Source organism: Pleurodeles waltl, chromosome 9 (genome assembly GCF_031143425.1).
Source record: "Pleurodeles waltl isolate 20211129_DDA chromosome 9, aPleWal1.hap1.20221129, whole genome shotgun sequence".
In the NCBI taxonomy this organism is placed as follows: domain Eukaryota; kingdom Metazoa; phylum Chordata; class Amphibia; order Caudata; family Salamandridae; genus Pleurodeles; species Pleurodeles waltl.
In genome coordinates this window covers 38,998,484-39,021,595 of record NC_090448.1, presented here as the reverse complement: position 1 = coordinate 39,021,595, position 23,112 = coordinate 38,998,484, and the positions used below count along the sequence as shown (strand labels likewise).

Here is a 23,112-nt window from a genome sequence, read left to right as displayed (position 1 = left end):
CACATTTTATTGCAGCAGCTGTGGGTTTAAGAGGAGAGTTTTGGGCACCGGCACGTGTTTATTTACAAATTAAGCACTGCCTACAACCTCCTCTAACTTCCATTGTCCCCAGCAATCACCCCAACTGTCCACATATCTTCTCCTTATTAGTAACATCCACAGGGCCCACCTATAGGTCTTGCTTGGCTCCCTTCAAACTTCCCCACATCACCAGCAGCATGAGGGTTCATGCTCCATGACCTTGCACAAAGTTCCTGGCATCACTGAACTTGTCTCTGTCTTGGTGTCTTGTATTCATGAAGCACAACATCTGAGGTTACCTTGATGCAACTTTCAAAAATAGATTGACTTGTCAAAACCAAACAAGTTTTCATAGAGTAGGATGACAGATGTTGCTGAATAGGGACAGGTCAGGAGTTCTAAACTCTGGCAGCAGTAACAGAAACAGCTCTGCTTTCCTGAGTGACCTGCTGGGAGTTGGGTATTGCCACAGAGGAGAATGCCTTGGATCTTAATCTTTTTTTTTTACATTTCTTTGAAAGAGGTTTGTTATACTGAGCATGAAGAGCTTTACGTGGTAGGCCTAAGTATTTAAAAATAATACCGTGATGTACTGGCAACCAGTGCAGAAAAGCCAAGGCTGAGCAGGTGGAATCATCATTTTAGACTGAAGATGAGTCATGTCATGGAATTTTACATGTGAAGGATTTTCTGAAATAAATGTTGCTGAAATAAATGCATTCCAGATTTGAATGTCTGGGCAAGGGAAAACTTAATACAGAATCTGCCTCAGGGCGCAGAGCAGGTAAAAACACCAACATAAAAGTGTAATTCATTCGGTCAGAAATAGTTGGACAGGAGTAAAATGTAACACGTAGATTTTTAACAAAATTTGCTAGCATGAGTTTTAAACAGATGCCTTGATCATATGCTTCTTTCGTGTTCGTACCCTGAAACGAGAGTACATGCAAGGATTTTTTAAGCTCTAGATGAAATTAAATGTTTTCACCCCTTTTCTAACCAAGATGCACCTGACTGAAGGAGCCCAAATGGGCCGAAATTGCTCTTGGGTTACTTGCGCTCCGATTCAGAAACAATCTTAGCAGTTCAGGCTGGACTGTTCCTATTGGAGCAGGACAAAGGCTGATTTGCATATGGTTGGCTCCTGTAAGTGGCATGACGGCCACAAAAAAATGTACTGGGTTGCAGCATGAGTAATTACTAGTGGCTGAAATTAATTCAAGAAATAATCCTATTATGTATTTGTATTATTCAGTTTGACACCCTAAGTGAGATGGATATGCCCAGATGTGGGTCTCATGCTCAATGTGCCGTGGAACCAGGCTGCACCCGAATGAAGAGGCCCAAATAGACTGAAACCAGTCTTGGGTTGCTGGTGTTTTGGTTAAGGGAGGACCTGGCTAGGCAGTTTCTGATGGACTGTGTCACAATCACACCATCCACCATACTTAGCTGTAAGCTGTGCTGTCATATGTTCTCCACAATTTTGGGGGCACACCCAGTTGTTACAGTTAGTTGCAAAAGAAACTATAAGTATCATACCTTTTCGGAGAAAAGGAGAATCGCCCAGCATCTCTCACTCCACTCCCTAGTCGGGTATACTCTTTTGGTCAGGAAATGTTGGGAGTCAGACACAACCTGCCCAAGAATCTTTTATCTGCACAAGATATTATATACAGGGTCTGCCCTTCTTCCCAGAAAACCGTAACACACACAAATATTTGTATGCTATGTCCAACTATATATAATTTATTAAGAGCCTACAAATCATGGGTAGCAGGATGATAAATACTGCACATGAAATAAGAGCAGAGTTCAGAGTAAATGCTAGAAATGTCATAAACACATTCATTTCACATCCCTAATCTCTTCATCTACACCCTAAATTATGTAGATTGCTGCCATCCCTAGTCTGTTAGTCCAAACCCTACCTAAATTATATAGATTGCTGCCATACCTAGTCTGTTAGTCCAAACCCTACCTAAGTTATATAGATTGCTGCCATCCCTAGTCTGTTAGTCTTGACTCTACCTAAATTATATAGATTTCTACCATCCCTAGTCTGTTAGTCTTGACTCTACCTAAATTATATAGATTGCTGCCATCCCTAGTCTGTTAGTCTTGACTCTACCTAAGTTATATAGATTGCTGCCATCCCTAGTCTGTTAGTGTTAACTCTACTTAAATTATATAGATTGCTGCCATCCCTAGTCTGTTAGTGTTAACTCTACTTAAATTATATAGATTGCTGCCATCCCTAAATATGTTAGTCTAAACCCTACCTAAGTAATATAGATTGCTGCCATCCCTGGTCTGTTAGTCTTATCTCTACCTAAATATATAGATTGCTGCCATCCCTAGTCTGTTAGTCTTAACTCTACCTAAATTATTTAGATTGCTGCCATCCCTAGTCTGTTAGTGTTAACTCTACTTAAATTATTTAGATTGCTGCCATCCCTAGTCTGTTAGTCTAAACCCTACCTAAGTAATATAGATTGCTGCCATCCCTAGTCTGTTAGTGTAAACCCTGCCTAAGTAATTTATATAGATTGCTGCTATCCCTAGCATGTTAGTGTAAACCCTGCCTAAGTAATTTATATAGATTGCTGCTATCCCTAGCCTGTTAGTGTAAACCTAACCTAATTTATATAAATTGCTGCTATCCCTAGCCTGTTAGTGTAAACCCTGCCTACCTAATTTATATAGATTGCTGCCAGCTAGATAGCTATTTGGCAGTATTTTCAAGCTAAGCTTCAGTTTTCCTGCATACCTTATGCTGCTGTCAGGTTTCAGTTTGGATTCAGTTATTCTGCACTTCCCACAGCAACCTGCCCAGGACTTATGACCTTCCCCAATTCTGGCATCTATACACACCTCAGTCCTGAATGAATCCTTCAGAGGTGGGGTCATCTTTATTACTGTTCCCTTAGTACGCCAACAATGCATCTTTTGGAGAAGTGCATGGAAGGCAAGCAACAGTACTGCTTCCTTCCAAACTGCATCCTCAGAATGGGAAAGACCTTATGACAGTGATGATAATATCATCTGCCCTGTTAACATAAATAATGTCATATTTTGAATACAATACACCAATCAGGCACAAATTTGTTAGAATTACCATTCAGACAGTTCATTTCCTAACCCGTAAGCCTGTCACACACATACCTTAATGTGTTAGCGTATTCATGTAGGCATACAATCATGCCTGGCTTGTATGTCCCATGCATATTTTGCATTTAAAGCCCTGCCACCCACAACACTCTTTTGTGTGGTTCTGTACTGTAGGTCATACATCCTCTAAACCCATATGTGCTTTAGTGTATCCTACCGCACAGTAAGCCATCTGACAGCCATTTGTAAACTCAATGAGGTAAATCACAACTGATTGGTGTACGAGTTTCCACTCTCACTTCTGAATGGATGTTCATATTTGGTGGTCATTTTTAAACATAATGAGGTCAGTTACAACCAATTGGACAGTGAATGTGCACTCTTACTTTTGATTGGCTACAATGTGTCTTTGACAGGTATTTGCTAACACTCTTACGTCAGTCACAAATGATTGGATAGCGAGGCCTCCACTCTTACATGGACTGAATTTGAACACAGATTCTTTTACTACATTAAATTACATTTAGGTAAGTTAAACCATAAAAATGTACTATTGTGAACTTACCTTCATTTCTTGCATCATAGATTGCCCTTGCCCCCTCGAGAGACAAGTGACCGCGTCATGGATAGAGGGGAAGAGTTTTGCCTTAGTGATGACTTTGGTGAACAAGTTGCCCATCTCCAGTTGCTTAATCACTGATTCTGTTTTAAGAAAAAAACTGTTAATTTCAGAATTCATGAATATGTTTTTCACAATAATAAAAAGAGAGAAGAGAGAGGCAGCCCACAATGAGAACCAAAGTAGAATGGGTTATGTTCCCTAAATGGAGAGTCAGAAACATGACTACGTAAAGAGCTGGGTTGCTACTGCTGTCAGTCACAATGGCATCTCTGCCAACAGTGGGAAGGAACATGTGGTCAAGAGCCAAGCAGAGTTAACTAAAGTCACCATGACTAATAACGACAGCAGTAAACAGATACGCAAGTCAATAAGCAACATGTGTAACATGTAATAGAAAAGTCACCGGAGCTTGGTAGCAGAGACTGATTATTGCAAGCAAGGATCCTGGCTCGTAGGGGAGAGGATGTGGCATAAAGACCAGAGCTGCTGACTTTGGAGCTGGGGAACCAGGTTCGAGTCTCGGTGTCGGCTCAACATCCTCCGATTCTGGGCAAATCTCTTAATCTCCCGGTGGCTACCAAAAATGAATGTGTCCTTGTGTAATGTAACTGGTGCTCATGTAAAGCGCTCCAATACCTTCGAGTTGAGTTTGCGCTGTATAAAACTGCAAAATAAATAAATAAAGGCCCAGTTCACTCGTGTAAGGAAAGGACCTGGTTGAAAGAATAACTATGGCACCCGAACAAAGCTTCCTAGCTCCTGACCCAGGCTGAACCTGAGCAGACAGGTCGGGCCGGGTTTGGTGCTCCGGGGGATGGCAGTTTTAGCAGCTCTCATGCAACGTACTCTTATTTTCATACGGTGGGAACACATAAGTTCATTACATAACACCAAGGTACAGAAGACTGAATATAATACAGTGCATGAATTGCATGAGTGAAAAGAACCAATATAAACTTTTGGAGATGGATATAAACTAGTGAAGTGTCAGAGTCGTCAAGCTTCTCGAGTTACTGAAATGGATCTGACCTTCATTTGCTGACATCCACTAAAGATATATAAACCTTATGTGCTTAAGCCTGTAAAAGTTCAGTTTTGTTATGTTGTTATGTGTTTGTACAGAGCACTGTCACCAGAGCAGTCTTCTGTCTCTGAGCATTGCAAGTTGGTAATGATTGGCCAACAGACAACAAACAGGGGGATCGCGTGGAGCTGGTGAAGAGGTCAGGTACTTGAATTTAATATGAGAAGAAAGACAGAGGACCTTGTGGAGCCAAGGAACTAGATAGAAGACCACACATGGAACAGGCACAGCTGCATTATCTGAACTTTCACAATACTGGAACACACAGGAGGCTTTGAAAGTTGTCGTGGAGATGATGAGGACAGAGGGAGTGATGTGCTTAGAGAGGAACAGAGGGTCACAGAGGAGGAATGCACAATGGATGACAAAGATTTAAAGGTAATCGTATCTCAAGTTGGCAGCCAGTGCAGGTGAGACAAGAGACTGGTACATTGCATGTAGAAGTCAGGCAAAGCACCACTTATTTCAAGATTGTTGCTATTCCAGTAATCAAAGCATTGCACATCTGCTTTCTATGGTCACAAAAGGGAACGTTTTCTGTAATTTACGAAGATGGAACATAAAAGCAATTGAAATCAAAGCAATTTGAGAAGCCATTTAAGTTCATAATTAACTTTGATTCCCAGACATTTGACTGAGTTAGAAAGTTTAAGACAGTGGCAAATTGCTAAGGCCAAAACTATGGTGACCATCTCAGGCAGTTGTTGTTTTCAACTAGAAACAATTCTGTTTTGTCTGTTTTAACCAATGCTGTCAATCCAATCTTTCATTTGAACAAGGCAGTACTGAGGGTGGAAATTTGATGCTGCAGGGAAAGTTTAACAAAATCTGAATGCCCTTGACACAAGAGATACTCAGGGCCCAGACAATGAAGAATGGCTGGCAACATATATAGAGATTAAAGAGATATGGGGACTATATGGAACCTACGTAGAGCCCACAGGCTCAAACAGAAAGGGTGGAACACAAGTTGGCCAGAGACAGACCCTGGACCCGGGTATGTTGAAAGGGATGGAACCAGGCTAGGGCAGTTCCTATGGCAGATGTTTGAAGATGTAGCAGCAATAGTGAATGGTGGTCACATTGGCAATGTCACCACCAGAGGCAACACAGAGTGCAGACATCATCTAGGATGGACACAAGAACTAGTGAGGGGCTTCTGTTGGGGCCAAAGTCTCCCTAAGGATCATCCTGTGTTTTCAGGAATTTACAAAGCTGCCTATGTAAGGGGTCAAGAATTTTATCCGATGCTGGTAGGAGGGTCACTGGGGCATGGGTTGAAGAGCATGTTGGGTCGAGTGAGGGCTTCCTCAGGGGGGAATGAATGCAAAAGAATTGGGCACTGAGCCAGGTTGTGAAGTATCTACAATAATGTTCGCAGAAAAAGCTCAAACAATGTTTTTAAGGAGAAGACCGGCATGAGATCTGAGGGAAGCACGATTTGCAGTCTTCAAAAGATTTCACTAGGTAATTATGCGTCAGTAAAGTTCTCACCAGACTAGCTGGAGGGATAATTGAGTCAGATGCTGTACAAGAGGGAGGCGGCCTTTTTGTAACTGCATGTTTGTATTTATTCAGAGATTGTTTATATGCAGTTTAAAGGATGAATCACATCGCATGCACAAGTTATATTAAGCTCTCTTGACGTCCTATTTGAGAAGGAACCCAAGAATGAAAGAACAAATCCTCTGTACCAAAGACAAAGGCCCTATACCACAAAAAAACACAACTCCGCATGGTATCACAAAATCTGCATAGGTAAATTCGTATAGCTACTGTGACAACTGTCCACATATACAAAATATACAAAAAACATACAAAAATAGCTCATTTATTGAAGTATAAATTTGTTTTTGTTACAAAGATTGTGGGGTGTCCACAATGTTTACATTATTTTGATCCACATAAATGAGTCCAGGAACATCGTCGACTTTGCATCACGTGAAAGATTTTCAAATAAAAGATTCATGCTTATTCAACTTTGAATGGTGAACAATATGAATCATAAAGCCATAATAGATGTTTCATGTAGTCTTTTCAACAAAAAAGTCTGAAAGACGTATCTTAAAAAATATTAAATCCCATTAAGAAATAAGGAGCCTGCCCAAAATCAAGTATATTAAAGAGAAATGACCCTGCTGTTATGGGAGCCTTTTCACAATAATCAGTCATAAAAATATAAATCTGTTGGAGATGTCCACACTACAGCAGAAGATGGAGCACACCTGAAAAAAGACTTCATGACCTCCCTCAAGCCCCCTGCTGCTGGGAAAATTCACTGAAATGGAACAAACGGTCTCTCAGCATGATGGAGAGAAAAGCCATGAAAAGCGATAGGCAAAATTACATGTTGCGAAGGTGTCTGTATACGTTTCGCGAACCTGAAAGCAAAGCTGAAAACTTTAAAGCTGCTTTATGAAAAAGCGGTTCTGAAGGTACCATGTTATTACTAGGCAGCTAGGCCTCAGCATCTCCCTGGATGGCTAGCGGAATCCCCGAACAGGGAAAGCAGGCTCTTCGAGGGCTGTTATGAAGATGGGAGACCTCGCCATTTATTCTTAGCCCCAATGAAGGAAACTAAGGAGATCCCTTACTCAATATTCTAAATGTTGTGGTTGTGGGACTGTGCTTCAAGGAAAATTATTTGGACTACCTCCTTCACCGCATGAGCTCCCTTGTGAGGCACTTGGAAGTTCCAAGATCTATTAAGATGGGTGACACTTATAAGGGAGATAAACAGACCGTTTCTTCTCTCCGTGAGGATATCTCGAGTAAATCATGACACCTTGGTGGGATTCATTGGGAGACTCCCTGAATAGGGGATGCTGGCAAAGTACCTGCTATGCCACAGGGAGGAACAAAGAATATGGAGAAAACCTTTCCAATATAGAGAAAGGAGCAGAACTAGATGAGAGTCTTCGTAGGTTAGGGGCTCTCTGTATAGTGTATGAAAATGAAGTGCATCGTGCAGAGAGTCCAGGCAACCCAACCTTGGTATCCAGAGGTAAAAGGCAGACCACCTAATGCTCTGTTTTTGTGGTAGTGTGGGCGAGTAGTTAGGCTTATCTTGGAGATATGCTAAGCACTTGTTGTACTCACAGTATCAATAAATGTGGACACACACTCAGAAGAATAGGTCGAGACCAATTTACAAAAATACTTCAGATTTTTATAAACTTTTTAAGACCAAGATCATCAATATATGGTAAGTACTTCTTTTGTTATGATTTTTAAAAGTTTGGAAAATATATGCTTTTTGTGCATAATTACGCACCATAGGAATGAATGGGAAAATATTTAAAAATGCATATAAAACCAGGCAATGCTCTCACAAGTGTCACATTCTGTTTTTATGTCAAGGTTGTTCAGATGTCCTGTGGGCCAGCCCGAGAAGTTCAGGCACCTCCCGGCTCAAGCGGAAGCAGCAGCTGAAAGTCTTGGAGCTAGTGCACAACGGAGAAGGGGACCACTTGGAAACCCAATGCACAAGTGGACTTAGAGGTAAGTCCGGTAGGTCCCCTTAGAGAGTAGAGGTCGCAAGGGGTTAGAGACACCTAGAGCACAGCTGGTTTGACATTGCAGGGGCCAGGGAGGCCGGTGGAGTGCAGATAGGTCAGCCAAGGGTCGTGCTACAGGGGGTCCTTGGAGCCAGGTGCAGGTGACTTGGAGGGTGGATTGCAGGTCAGCAGGGCCACTCTGGTGAGGGTCATTCTTGGATGTCCTGAAGTCCCTCGACTGGTGCTTGCTTCTGGTCCTTGAAGAGTCCGGAGTGGACTTGGCTTCTGGGTGTCCAACGTTGGGGGACCAGTACCCCAGGCAATGTGACAGCTCAGGCCCAGAAAGTCGCAATGACACCAAACTTGGTTCACTGGGAGGTTTTGTACTTTCGGTCTGTCGGGTGGATTTTGGTCAGGCTGCTGGCCCGGTTCATTGGTCAGTGGCTGGTCAGTGAACTGGACTTCCCTGGTTCCTTGCTTGCAGGTTTCAGGAGAGTGATACCTTCACTCTGAGGGAGGTTCTTGGTGATATGCAGAAGACTGGAAGTGCTCTGGGGGATTTTAAAGTTCTTCCATTTTCTGGGCGACACCTCAGTGCCGACTATTGAGTCCTAGGAGCAGCAGGCAGGGTTTGGTGCCTTTTTCTTCTCACAGCAGGACTTCTGTTCTCATGTCTCGGGTCAACTTTGTTCCTAGTCTTCTTGTGTCTGTCAAATCTGATCTGCAGGTCTAGGGATGCCCACTAAATACTGCATTTAGTGGGCGTTAGGGGAAGTACGTTGTAGTGGCCAACGGGCCACTTCCCTTAGGGTGGCTACACCCACTATGTGACCTATTCCAGTGGGAAAGGGTCACAGCCCTAACCCTGATTGGCTATTTTCATGCCATCCAAGATGGAGGAAAATGAAATGAGTGGCCACCTCGCCTGCCACAGCTGAGGGTTGGTGCAGGCTGAGGGGGGCACTCCTTGAACTCTGGGTAAGTTTTCCACTGTTTTTTTTTGCCCAAAGTGTGGGAAAAACCATTTTGCAGCCATCTGCTTCTAACAGCAGAGGTGTAGGTCAGATTTCAAAGGTAGAAAAGCATTTGAAGTTGACTGCTGGCGCAGGATGCCTTCCTGGGGGAGGAGGTGTGACGCCTCCACCCAGAAAAGGCTTTGTGTTCTGGCACGTGAGAGCAGAGGCTCTCACCCCAGGAGTCCAAACTTCTCTCTGGTGGTGGCAGACTGGCTAAGACCAGTCAGCAACCATGCCAGGGCTGTTAGGTTTTGCAAGGTGCACCTCTAAAGTGCACTCTGGGTGCATTTTATAATAAATCCAAAACTGGCATCAGTGTGGGTTTAATATTCGGAGTTGCTGGATACCAAACAACCCACTACTCAGAGAGTCCATAATGTAGCTGGGGAACTCGTAATGACCAGTGTCCAGCACCTGCATTTGGTATGACTTCCCTGTACAGTTACTATGTTTTAAGGTTTTGGAAAGACATAGTAGGGGCATATTTGCTGATGCACACATTTGCCTTCACATGCATTATAGCGCACCCTGCCCTAGAGCTGTAAGGCCTGCTAGAGGAGTGACTTACCGATAGTGCATGCAGTGTTAGTGGGCATGGCACTCTTGGTGAGTGCCATGTCGACTTTGCAACCTTTAAATATACCTTGTCATACACTTGCAATAGCAGTCTGCATGAGGCTGGTGTGGAGGCTCTCAGAGTGGCTAGATTGGTGCTGCAGCTCTGGCAGGGCCTCTTCAGGACCTATGCCCTAGGTACTAGGGGTACCATTTACTAGGTTCTTCCAGGGATGGCTGAGGTGGCAAGTATAGTACAGTTTTGGGGAAAGAGATCTGGCCCTGGAAACCCGTTTAGCAGGGGCCCAGGGCACTTACAGTTTGAAACTGCATCATTTTCCAGGCAAAAAGTGGGATTACCATGTCAAAAGTGGCCCTTTTCCCATGCTCTTCTATTCAGTAGCAAGGGCTGACACAAAGCCCACTCGGTGTAGTACTGTATACAGTGCAGTTTGTGAGAGAGAGCTCATCCTGTCTGTAGCCGGACCCCAAAAAGAACAAGAAATAACTCAAGTAGAGACACCCAGAGCATTCCTTTTAAACATGAAGAAAAAGGACTGTGGCTCGCTGGCCTACTGAGGCAATACAGTGCTACCACCCTGTAAATACGGCACTGGGATTTCAACCTTGTTGGGCCACATTAACGTCAAAAATAAGACGTGAATGTGGCGCAAGGTGGCGCTAGGGCATTATAAATATTCCTTTAGATGCTTTCAAGGCTTAATGTATCCATCAGAAAAAATCATGCAGCCTTCAGGTTACAAGCAGACCTCTGCAATGCTTGCATTATTCTACTCAGTTATCTCAGGAGTATATTTCATCAGCTAAACTGTATCCTCTGATCTTCAATTTATTTTATACAGTCAGAGGCTTAATCCTTTCAGCTGTGTCTTAAACGTATAATATAGGGGTGGGCAAAATTTGCGTTCCACAAGTGAAGAAATTCCAGTCGGTCACACTCATTTTTAGCACTAGGAGCTTGTCCCGTGAAATCAGTGCAACGGCACTAGTGGCGCTGCCTCTTTCTGCCGCTGGAGTAGATTTTCTATCCGGGCGTCAGCTTTCGCAACACGAGCACCAACATTATCAACCTCCCGCGACCACCCGCATTGAGAAATCTAACCAAGAGGTGGTCTAGCGCTCGTTTTCTCTTCCTCGCCAACTTCACGAATGCAAGTCGCACGGAAGGAAAACCACACCGTGGTTGGCAGAGTTTTTGCCCAACTCTGCGCTCCAAGCAGAGTGCGAAATGGACAAAACTCTGAACTCTGCCGGCTCAGCGGAGTTTACAGCCCACCCCTATCATAATACGGAAAAGGGGTGAAACTCGCCCATGTCATTGCTAGACTATTTCTTTTCTTTTTTTTTTTTAAATCTACAGTAGGATCTGGATCACCTTCAATCAGCCATATTGTCAATTGGGCATGGCCCTCAGCAAACCTTATATGTAATCTGCCACATCATACAGAAATTGTTGTGCCTACACCACACACACTTCTCTCTCTGATAGCTTTGACTTCACCAAACTCAGCTCCCCGCTATTGCCAGCCTTAGCTGTCTGTTTCACAGGCTCTCATGAGCTCAATACATTAAAGGGCTCGGCATACTGTGGATGATTAAACTGCAATAAGGCTTCCATTATATAGGGAGAGATCTGACACAATAATGTTTTGCTTCACAATCTCACATGCATGGCATTCTGGCGCCACCATGTGTCCATTGTTTGTACGACTGGTATACAAGCTAAACTCTGGCATGTTAACGCTTCTTGCTTTACTACACCTTGGTTTTATTAACATATTTCCTTATTGGATTCAATGTAGCACCATTATGCTACCCTGCAGTGGCCTTTAGGCAGCGATTGGTCCTTTTGTGAGGATTTTCGACGTCCTGGGATAAATTATGTTTGTATCAACAGACAACGATGTCACTTCCATTCATGCTCTTTCCGGTCAGTCCAATGTAGGCAAAATCATGTACTAATACATCCCGAAAAATCATCTTCTCTCTTATTCTTGAAACCCCAGAAAACAGAGGCTCAGAATGCAGACTACACATAATACTCGGCCTCTGAGTTAATTCGTAATGTTTTTGGGGTCTTGCTACAGATTGGTTCAGCTGTCTGTCACACATTGCACTGTATACAATACTACATATTGTGGGCGTTGTGTTACTCCTCACACCTAATTAGAAGACTTTCTTGTCTATCTCAGCTGCCTGCTTGTTATTGGGTGGGCTGCCTCCCTAGGGTTTATCAGTACCACCTCGCACAGCTGACTCACTTGCTTTTGATTGGATAAGATGTATCCTTCCGTTTCTGCAAAATGGAACTACTATTTTTAAAACCTTTCAACTGATGCTTAGCACCTTCCTTTCTTCAGGGCATTCTCTAGCTCTTTTTCTTTGTTTCTCTCTGCCCCCTTGCCCTCTCTTCTCACCCCAGTCATCCTCTGTTGCCCTCCCCTCCACTGCTCTGATTTAGCTATTCTCTGTTTCCACACCGAGCAGTGTTTTACTTGGGCGGCTCTCTCACTCTTTATCCCAGTCTGTGTCCTTCCACGACTGCTCGTTTCCTTTGCCAGCCCTTGCAAAACGATACCAGCATTGACACAGCAAAAGCCGCCACCAGCTTTCCAGCATATATCCCTGCACCGGAGAAGCTCATGGTCACATGGTACGGTGGCCGAGCAGTCAAAGGTCTTGGATTATGGTTTAGGTCTCTTCAGAGACGGTGGATGGAATCTTGCTGCTGCCAAGAGTTGCTATTTTGCTGCATTGGCAGTACCGGACTTACAAATGTACTTCAACACACCTACAGGAGGAAGTTCTTTGGAGGGTCTCGAGGAAGCTTGAAAAGACCTGTGACAACCGATCATCAACGGAACATGTTTTTATCAGGGGCGTGGATTCAAGAGGGGGTGTGGTACACCACTCATAGTAAATTATTTTTCTGATAAATAGGGTACAGATGCTTTCAGTCTGCTATGGGGAGATAGAAAGGGTCCAGTTAAAATACTTCCCGTACCAATTGCCTGTTTATGTGATAGATGTGGGAACTCAAACCGGAGGAAATGGACCCTAATCCTCCAACCTTAAACATAAGCTAAATAATGTATGGTGGGTTCCCACTTGTAACAATAAACTTTTAGGCAACCAATTGCCAGATATTTTTGAGGGTTCCTTAAAATGTTCAAAGAGATATCTCAAAGCAAAATCAAAGACCATAGTGAACATTCAGCCAGCCGACACGTGTTTCGCCCAATGGGGTGCATTCACCTAGGGGTTTCTCAAGGCATAAAGATAATCAATGAAACACAATATGGAAATTACCTATTTCTTCTGAATACATTTCAAACTGGATAATGCTTTGAGATATCTCTTTGAACATTTTAAGGAACCCTCAAAAATATCTGGCAATTGGTTGCCTAAAAGTTCATTGTTACAAGTGGGAACCCACCATACATTATTTAACCTTGGTATGGGGAGATGTCTGCCGGCTTTCACCAGGAATTTTTACATTTATTCAGGCAAAAATGCACATACTCTCTCCCTCTCAGTTTTTAAAGTCGCTAAAAATATTGGTAATTTTACAAAATATTGTTTTCCTTCTCTTAGTACCTCTACCAATCTGCATTCCTCTCTTTTTCCACTGTCCCATGGGCCCCTCTCATGCACCCTGCTAGTCGGAAAATCTGAAGCTCATACCCCTCCAATTTTACTGCCCACGCCACGCCCCTGGTTTTTATACACAGTTTCATGTCTTAGATTTTGCCATTTTCTAGTGGTTTCCACTATAACTGAATTCACTGACACCCCATTTATTTGCACCCGAAGAACGTAAATCTTCAGAAGGGGCCTAGGACAGCTCTGCCCTCTTGTGTATGTGTTTAGTAACCTCTCTTTCCACAATTGATAAAGGAATAAAGCTATGTACGCCCCCACCAAATCAAGTACAAACTAAAAATGCCTAAGGTTGTTTTCAGAAATTGTGTTCTACATCACCGCCTAGAACTGGAACAGCCTTACCCTGCACCTAGAACGGCCTCCTCTCTGGCAGTTTTCAGGAAATAGATCAAGACATGGCTCTTCGACAGAGACACGGCTCCCCAGCACCCAGAGACCCATAAGGGTGACAGTGCTGTGCTTCACAAAAACCATGATTGATTGATTGATTTCCAGTGGTAGGTTAAGGGCATTCCAGGTGTTTGAACTGGGCAATGACGTCACTACAGGATGCTCACAAGCATGGCCTGCCTCACTGTCCTCAAACAGCAACCACACTGGAGCCAGCTGTTTCCAAAGTGCATCCCTGCTTTGGAGGCAGTGCTCTTCACACTGGGCTCTGGTTCAGAGGTCTAAGGCATTGCATTAAGATTTCAGTTCCTTTGAAGACACGTGGTTGAAACCCCACCACAACAAGAGTTTTTATTCTGTGGTGCTGCCTGTTCAGTATTTTATTTGATGTACAAGAAAACTGGGCAATTTCTTTTTACAAATAGGATAAGTTGGTCCAGTGCTTAATTTCATCCGGGGCCCATCAGCACCCATTGTTGGGGACTGGGGCTTATTTTCAACAAATTAAAGCCTGACTCCAGAACAAGAGAGAACTGCAGAGAAGGTGGAAAGAAAAAGAAAAGATCGAAAGCGGGGATGGATGAAAAATAACCTGCAGGAGTGAGATAAAAAGGCAGGCAGGGTCTGGTGGTGGTTGAAAGAGGTATGAGGTGGAATCAAGACTAGACCGCCTTGGTATTCAGCAACTCTGACCTTCAGCTATACTGGCTGCGGGTCCTGAGAAAACATGTGGGCCCAAGCACTTATTATTTTAAGAATTAAGCTCTGTTCTGTTTTTGGTGAAACAAAGATAGATGTTATAAAGACATTTCTGATAACATTGTTTCCACTTGCTTGCTCAATTGAAGGGAAGTAAAGTGTTCTGTGGGGAGAGACTGGTGATGTTGATGGTATTTCTTTCCATCTAGTTTCTGTACGTATATATGTATGTATGTATATATGTATGTATGTATGTGCACGGTATTTCTATAGCATGAACCTGGCCAAAAGGAAGCGGCCAATTACGCAAGAGCGAAAAGCCCCATTGAAGATATGACGCTGAAGTAGGTTTCTTGTTCAGCCAAATTACAAATTATGCAGACTTCAGAAGGGTCATCAAGTGTGTAGATTGAATTAGTATAAACGTGGATCCGAATGACTCCTAGGTGGATCCGCCGACAGCTCACCAGAGAGTGATCATGGGGAACCTGATGTGGTCCGGTACATTTCCCCATGTATTCTGATGTGACCGGTGTACAGATTAACAGACATATTGGCTTATTATGTGTCGATGGAACTGCGAGGGCTTGTGAAGCTGAAGAAGCTCCTTTAGGTTCATTCTGAAGACCGAAACAAAGAAGTCTCAATTTGAATGGACTTGACTATTGAACATTCAATAATTTGGATGCTTGTGGGGCTCCTTCAATTAATGGAATCCTTGTGGCTTCGCTAAAAGTGTTTGGTGGCCTCTTTTCCTCCCTTGGAGCACCCTTTAGGGATTATTAATTCTGCATATAGATTAGGACACACAGAGAAGTGCGTCTATAGTTCCTAGCCACCTGCTATACATTGGCGGTTTACAGATTAGGTGTTACAATTGTCACTGGTGCTTGCCTAGAGACCCTACTGGTGATTAGCCGCGCTATAGAAGTACTGATTGATTGATTGATTGATTGCCAAAAGTGCAGTAAAATGTGCCCTGTTCAAAAGACCATCTCAAGGTAACAGTCCAGGCTTTGCCTTATTCGCCAGGACACCCACATCAAATAGTAAAGAACCCGTGCACAGAGTTGTTCAGAAGGAATCAATAAAAGCTGCTGCGACCAAAAGATAAAATAATATATTTGTGTTTACTTTGGAGATTGAAAAGAGTCTGCTAGATTGGGTGGCCGTGGCTATTGGCTTTGCCAGTGCAATTTTACAAGCAGCTGCAAAGCCAATAGTGGTAAACACCAAGCAATCACACAATGAGACCGAGCACAGTACTTGTTTTAAATTGGGGTGCTAAAAGTTCATTAAAATATATTACAGAAAATTACAGGTATTTGCTAACTATTAAAGAACTCGTCAAAAAGGGACAATTAAACCAGAACAGGGAGAAATGCAAGGCGATCTTGGCCAAATAACGATATTTGTTCCATGCAGATAACTTTTAAAGGATGCCATTTTTTGAACCATTAAAGCCTCTATAAGTAATTTTGCAGCAATGAAAACTCTACTGCACACAATGGATAATCCTGTTCTCCTTCTCCATGAGGCTTGGGCACTTGACCTCTAACCAAGGTCGAGCGAGGACTAACCAGAGTATGGCCATGGTGTTAAAAATGTAAGTATGCATATGTCGGAAAGAATAGCAAAGATTGCCTCCTGATATCTATTCAATTGAGGTTCAAGTGTCCAAGATATGGGAAATATTAACCCCTCTCCCTCCTGCATTTCAGCTTCCAATAAAATAGCCATAAAAGCACATGTGATGAGCGGTGGCACGCTACACTGGATTGGGAAATATCTTAACTGGTCACATAGAGACAGCTGGGCCGAGAGACTCAAAGGGCTGCAGGTCACTCTCAACTTCTGCCCCACTACTGCAGATATCCATACATCCCCCAACTCCTTCCAGAAGAATCCTACTGCAATTGTAGGACTTGGCCATGGAGGTGAGGTGGTTATGATTTCAGCAAAGCCAAGAAATTTGTCGACATCTTGTCAGACATCGGCTTGCGCTTGTACCATCAACAGCTTGATTGTTTTTAAATAAAATGTCAATAAACACCCATGTCAGATTTTAATGGCATTGTGAAATAAGAAAGTGATGTCCTGTGATTTGGGGATGTACTAAATGCAATGATTGGTAAATTCCTTCCTCTACGTCAACCCAACTATACAGTTGAAAGTCTGGCATTCTGAACACCCTTTTCAAAAGAAGAGACGCAGAGCGGTTGGGGACAGGGATATCTTAAGGATTTTGGGGCCCTGGGCCAAACATATTTTGGGGGGCCCTGTTCGGAACAGTTTTTAATTTCGGATCCAATTCCAGCTCTTTCATGGCCTCTTTGGTCAGGTCACGGACACGGCACAATCACACTCGCCCAAATTTTAAACGTGTTTACATCTAGTATTCAGGGATAATGACTGGTGTTTTTAATATTGCAACACAGCAGCAGCTCACAAATATTACTACAAATAATCTCTGTGACACCCCCCCATTCCTAGTATGTGAGTTCCTTTTTTGATTTAAAATAACTTTTTTATGGATGCTGCATGAAACAAACACAAGATTTCTTTGCAAAATGTTTGTAATTGACTCCCCACACATCGCCCACATTGAAAATAAATTAAAAGGAATAGGTATTCAAAACAATATGTTTGAGAATTGTTAAAGGTCATCGAGGACTGCTTCAGACAGCTTGCAATACTCATACAAACCTAATATTATCATCCTAAACCTGATTAACGAGTCACGGAGACAGATATTTCTCAGGTGCCCTAACAGGAATCTACTGTTAAGTTAGCATCCTTTATTCGACCTGACACAGAGAGGTTGTTTGGTCCATTTCCCAGTCATATTGGTATCATGTATGAAAGGTTCGAAATGTACAGGCAATGCACTGTCCATGATTCCAACCAGTTTAATGCCCAGGTTTTCAACCTTGAAGAAAAGATATTTAGAAGACCTTTTATCTTCCTCTTGCAGCCATACATTTTTTAAACTCGAGGAGGTGAACCAGATCCACTTGAGGGAGATTACGCAACAACCGTTAGCTAGAAAACTTTATCCCTCGGAATCATGGTTGATTCGCTAACCGGCAACTGCTAAAGTCCTGATTTAAAAGTACCCTCAAAGTTCCAGAATAAATTAGTCATATGTGAATATTTTAATTCATTAGCCATATTTGAATAATCTATTTGTTTTTCAAGTCACCTAGTAACTGGATTTACTGTCTTTCTTGCCCCATTCCAATAAAGCATTGGCGATTCAACCGCTCTTTAACAAAGGGGCAGGTTCAAAACCAAGAGAATCAAAGAAGATAACACAAACTAAACTCAGGCGATCCATCCACAAGTAGGAAAAACTGATCAAAAGCATAACCAAGACAGCATAGAACGGGCAATCACTCTGGGTAATTAGTGGCTAGTGGCATTGTGACAATAGTGGAGAAGTGGGCGAAACCCCAGCCCTCCCACTCTACACCTGAGAATTTTTTTTTTTAGTGATGCTTGCACCATCAATTTGTTTTCAGTCCACAAAGGGTGCATCCAATCAAATTCCAAGACAAGCTAAGTAAGATCAGGATTGGAGGCATTAAGGGTCTACACAAGGCTCCTCTCACATTCTCTTCATATAAATTCTTTTGCAGAAGGCATGTCCCGCCCTTTTGACTCTACAAAGCAGGAGTACAACAGAAAGTCATTGTGCTGGGGATTCAGCATGGATTGCTGCATCACCTTACATATACGGTCACTTTACCACATAATTCATATTGGGAGACTCCATGGGATAATGTGAGTTCCACCCACTGTCGCGTAGAACCTGCCCAGGGGTCTTTTGCACATAACAACTAAGACATCAAGAAGGGACAGTTTTGTCCATTCTCAGGACTACTTCAGAAATTCTGCGATTCACAAGAGAGCGGCAAATAATTGAGGCTAGAACGTCAGATCGCGATGCAAAATATCTGTGAGTGAGAGTCAGTGCCAAGATTGGCAACATATCAGCATTTTCTATATTTTGCTTATGGTGGTAGTTTATTTACATATAAGCTTGTAGTGGAAAAATCTGGCATCTGTAAGAAACACAAAACTTTAACCTACACTCCACATAATTTGAAAGCATCAATGTACTCCCACATTGACATGTCTTTCGGGTACGGTGCATGACTTACCCTGACAACCACTGAGATAAACATCCACTTCAATTTCTGCGAACTCCTTGAAAATCTACAATAGATAAAAAATGTAAACAGCAGAAGATGAGCGTCATGAGCCAGGAGGATTTGTCTCTTGTTACTCACAGCCCTTTCAACACTCAATAAATATTATTTGCTTTTCAGTTTTGTGTCGCATTGCTATACTCACTTGACATTTAGACCTCCAGTATCAAAAAGCACTCGCACAGACAGCACTGGTCCCTCAATGGCTAGGGCCCTTACAAGGGCTGGGCAGAGAGGGCATCGTACCCTAGGACCCGCGCTTTCCAGGGCCTTCCTCTGTTTCAGCATGATTTATTTTCAGATTGGTCTTTTGTTTGGCCAGACACCATACTTAGCCAACATGGAAAAAGCATTCAGAAAACCTTGCCTCAAACTAGACCAAGATATCTGCAAATCAGCCATGGTCCTGCTCCAAATGGACAACTCCAGCCTGGACTGCCAGGCCACTGTATGACTGCAACCAAGCTGCACCCGAATAAAGAGGCCCAACTAGACCTGAACCGGTTTTATTTTGCTTGTGTTACAATTCAGAAAGGATCTGGCCTGGCAGTTTCGGCTGGACTGTTCCTACTGGATCAAGCCCAAGGCTGATTTGCATATGTTTGGGACTAGTCTGAAGTGACATAGTGGAGAAAAAGAACAATAGGTTTGAATGCTACCTGAGCGATTGATGCTGGTTAGACTATTTGCCAGCATCCTCCCATCACCATTAGTGCGTTTGCTGTATCAATACCTCATCAGAGCTGCAACTGGTCAAAGACTGGTATCTGCTCTTCTACTTACGTTCTTTAAAACCTTAACACTGACGGTGTCCACTGAGCTGACTGCAGTCAGGTCCAGTATCAGAGAGTGGAAAGGTGGATGAGCCAGACCCAGAGATTTCAGCGTGGCCTCTTCGGTTGTGTTTGGAGGCTTGTGGTTTATGTCCTCTAGCTCCACCACAACTCCATTGGACACTGCCAGATACTCCATGGTGTCCTCCTAGAAAGGAAACGCATGTTAAGGTTATTCTTTTCACTGCTTCGAAAGTTGATTGTTTACCATTATGACAGGAAGCATAACTTTTTAATTTTTTTATATTCTATTCTGTTATTGTTTTGATGTAGGCGACGTCATGTTGTACGTCCATTTAAGAATCCCCCATTCAAATACCTAAGGGTAGAAAAGCAGGCCCGCATATAAGATGACAAAACATTGACATCTCCATCTCGACGCAGGGTCCGGCCAGCCCTCTACGTAGGGAGTGCACGAGAACGACGTGCAGACACTGGAGGAGTCACAAGCACAAACCTCCTACAGCATCCATTTTATTGTACTTGATTTAGGGAACTTATAGAGGTCAAATATCTCTACAGGAGGACTTAAGGAATCTACCTACTAAAGGGGTAACGTGAGGGTACATGGTGATTAAAAAGGGATCAACAGATGTGTCCAAAGGTTGTGGCGTCAAGCGAGAAAGCATGTCCAAAGATGTACACACCAACCAGAAGATCAGGAATTTAATGTTGGGAGAGAAAGTGGGAGAAAAGGAAGGATATGTTAGTTTTTTCCCATTGGACAAGAATGTGGAGGCCAAGCTCAGAACAATGGGCAGAGTCTTCCAGAAGACGGAGTATAGAAGAAGAGAGGACACTGATCGGTCCAAGCAGAAATCATAGAAGGTCAGGGGCTTGTCATTGTCGGAGACCAATTAGGGGGGAAGGAGCTCATTGCATGTTGTAAAGCTTATCTTTGAATTGGGATTTGCGATGGGTTTGTGGTTGAACTCCAACATGGGTGGATTACGTCTGAGACAGCCCAAAGACATCCAGGATTAAACGAGGTCCAATTAGCACCTTCGTCAGAGCATGTCAGATACCATGCGAGTGGTCAACTTTCTTCACCACAATCAATGGCTTCAGTTTTTTCATAGCACCTCCATTTGCTTTTCACGACCTTTACCAAGTTAGTTAGCTGCAATCCATGGCTCCGCCTATTTCTTTTTTTGATCAGACAGCACATAGCAAACACAGAGATTCTCTCAAACAGGAACTCCACTCGACCACCATGCTCCATAGATCTATACCCTTCCGAGAGAAAGGAACAGCTACAAACCAGCTATGGACAGTCCTTTTATTCATTTGACCCATAAATACAAGTAATAATTTACACTATTTCTTTCTTCCACGGACTACCATTCTCCTGCTGCACCCAGTTGGCTAAAACTATATAACACTGTGCAGCTGTCAAGTTTTCCACCTTTTTCATTTATGTAGATGAACAGACCCGATTTACCTCTCCAGTACCGCAATGCCCACACAAAGTGTGCACACAGTCAAACTATACCACCAAAGGCTGAAAAAGACTGTTCACATAGGAGGCCAACTTTCAAACACCCTCCCTGAAACCCTGGTAAGACTGTGTATCCCCACCCCAAATGCCACAAAGGCCCTGAAAATCTAACCTAGACACAAACCCTAACTTTGGACCTGAACAAGACATAAATACATAGCACATAGTTGAAGCTCCATTTAAAGTATGAGCTATGAACTCAAATGCATTCAACTTGATTGCACACATTGGTTCAATATAGCTTAGAGTCACCACCAAATGTTGTATCTGGCTAGCTAGTCTTTCCAAAATGAACGTAAGTGAAGAATGTTCTCTTGGAAGGTTGAAGAGAAGCCAATCTAACTATGCGTAAATAGTAATATGCATTTGTAGTAACTCTTCCATCAGGGTGTTGTGTCCACACATACCACAGTGGTATCTAGTCAAATTCAGTGTCCCTCTTAAATACCTTTCCATTATTTTTGTCCTTTTAGATCCACCTGCAGAGCTTCAGACGCCTCAGTCAACACAAACCTTTGACCAGGCAAGTCTGCCCACTACTGGGCTGCCAAGTCATAGTGACAGTTATCCAGGGTTGGACTGGCATATAGGGCAATATGGCAATGCCATTTTTTTAAATCTATCTCATTGGTTAATGGGACTTTTACTGGGGTGCCCTGGTCCATTTTCTGTTCCAGTATGACCATGCGGCCGCCCCGCCTCATGAAGGACAGGGTAACAGTGACTTGACTTCCCTGTATGACACTGACATTAGTTTGAAGTTAGATTTTATTTAATTTTGTACCCTTTAAATAAAAAAAATAATTTAGGGAATGGATATAGTTTGCATTATGGTTAAATTAAATGTACTTATTTTGACTTAATTTAAATGTAAACTAAGTGTGGAGGGTGGCATCATGGTTAGACTGGAACATATTCTTCTTTACCTTAGTTAAATAATTAACTCAAATTCATTTAGCCAAATCAGTAGGGCCAGCACTAGGTTTCAGGTAAATTCACTGAACAAATGTATTTTAAATGAAATTAACTATCCTTCATGATTATGGTGGGTATTAGGGTTATGCTATAGTTACTTTTAATTAAGACCGACAGAATTAGGAAAAGTTCTCATTTGCAGTTAGGTTTGGCATTAGGGTAATTTAAAGCTGGTAAATGAGGTTTATTTAATTTGGTCTTAGGAATGTCTTAGTTTTATAATTAGGTAGTATAATTAAATGCACTCTGATTTACTTAATGATAATTTAATTTAATGTAGACTATTCTGATATATGGTCAAGGGAGTGGGTCAAAGAACAGGTAAATGGCATTTAAAACTTACCTGGTTGATACCACGTAGGTCGAGAGTGGACATCGAGGAAGTAATGCACATCAGTTTCTAGAAGCAGTAATGTTGTCAGAGAATAAAGGTATTATTAAATTATTAAGGTGATTTAAATTGATTAAAGCAGGAAACGGTCACACCAGGAAACTTCTGAAGGACTTCTGCCATGCATCCATGTGAGGGAAGGCTTATCGGGGACCGGTATGCTATGTTTTAGGAAGGACCAGAAGGTAGGTAAGGGGTAATAGGATTGGAAACTGAATAATAGAGGACTGATAGGCCCAGAAATGTTGAAAGGCAGAGAAAAGAACAACAATGTAGACTAGGGGAAAGGTCATTACAGCCAAACTGAGGACTTGATGGTTTGTTTAGGAGCCTGGAAGGTTCTAGAAGAAACCAAATATTTGTTGCTTGTGAGGGTCTTTACAGCGTGGGTGGCAAATTAAGATGTAACATTGTGAGCTTTATCATGCTTCCATCAATATGGGATGTTCTGTTATTTTATGCAGATTTGTAGAGCACACTATCACCCAGGAGGGTATGCTGGTGCTGAGCAGATGCAAGTCTAGA

General features: G+C 42.7%; 1 protein-coding gene across 6 annotated transcripts in view; it reads right to left on the bottom strand.

The window, feature by feature from the left end:
* Window positions 1-23,112, bottom strand: part of LOC138258904 (solute carrier family 26 member 6-like) — a 201,260-nt gene that overhangs the window by 5,575 nt on the left and 172,573 nt on the right. For all 6 annotated transcript variants that reach the window (XM_069206223.1, XM_069206226.1, XM_069206220.1 and 3 more), the window contains exons 17-19: window positions 19,674-19,871; window positions 18,843-18,897; window positions 3,698-3,834 (exon numbers count right to left, since the gene is read on the bottom strand). In XM_069206223.1, coding sequence (XP_069062324.1) covers window positions 3,698-3,834; window positions 18,843-18,897; window positions 19,674-19,871 — 390 coding nt within the window. The remainder of the gene's footprint in view (window positions 1-3,697; window positions 3,835-18,842; window positions 18,898-19,673; window positions 19,872-23,112) is intronic.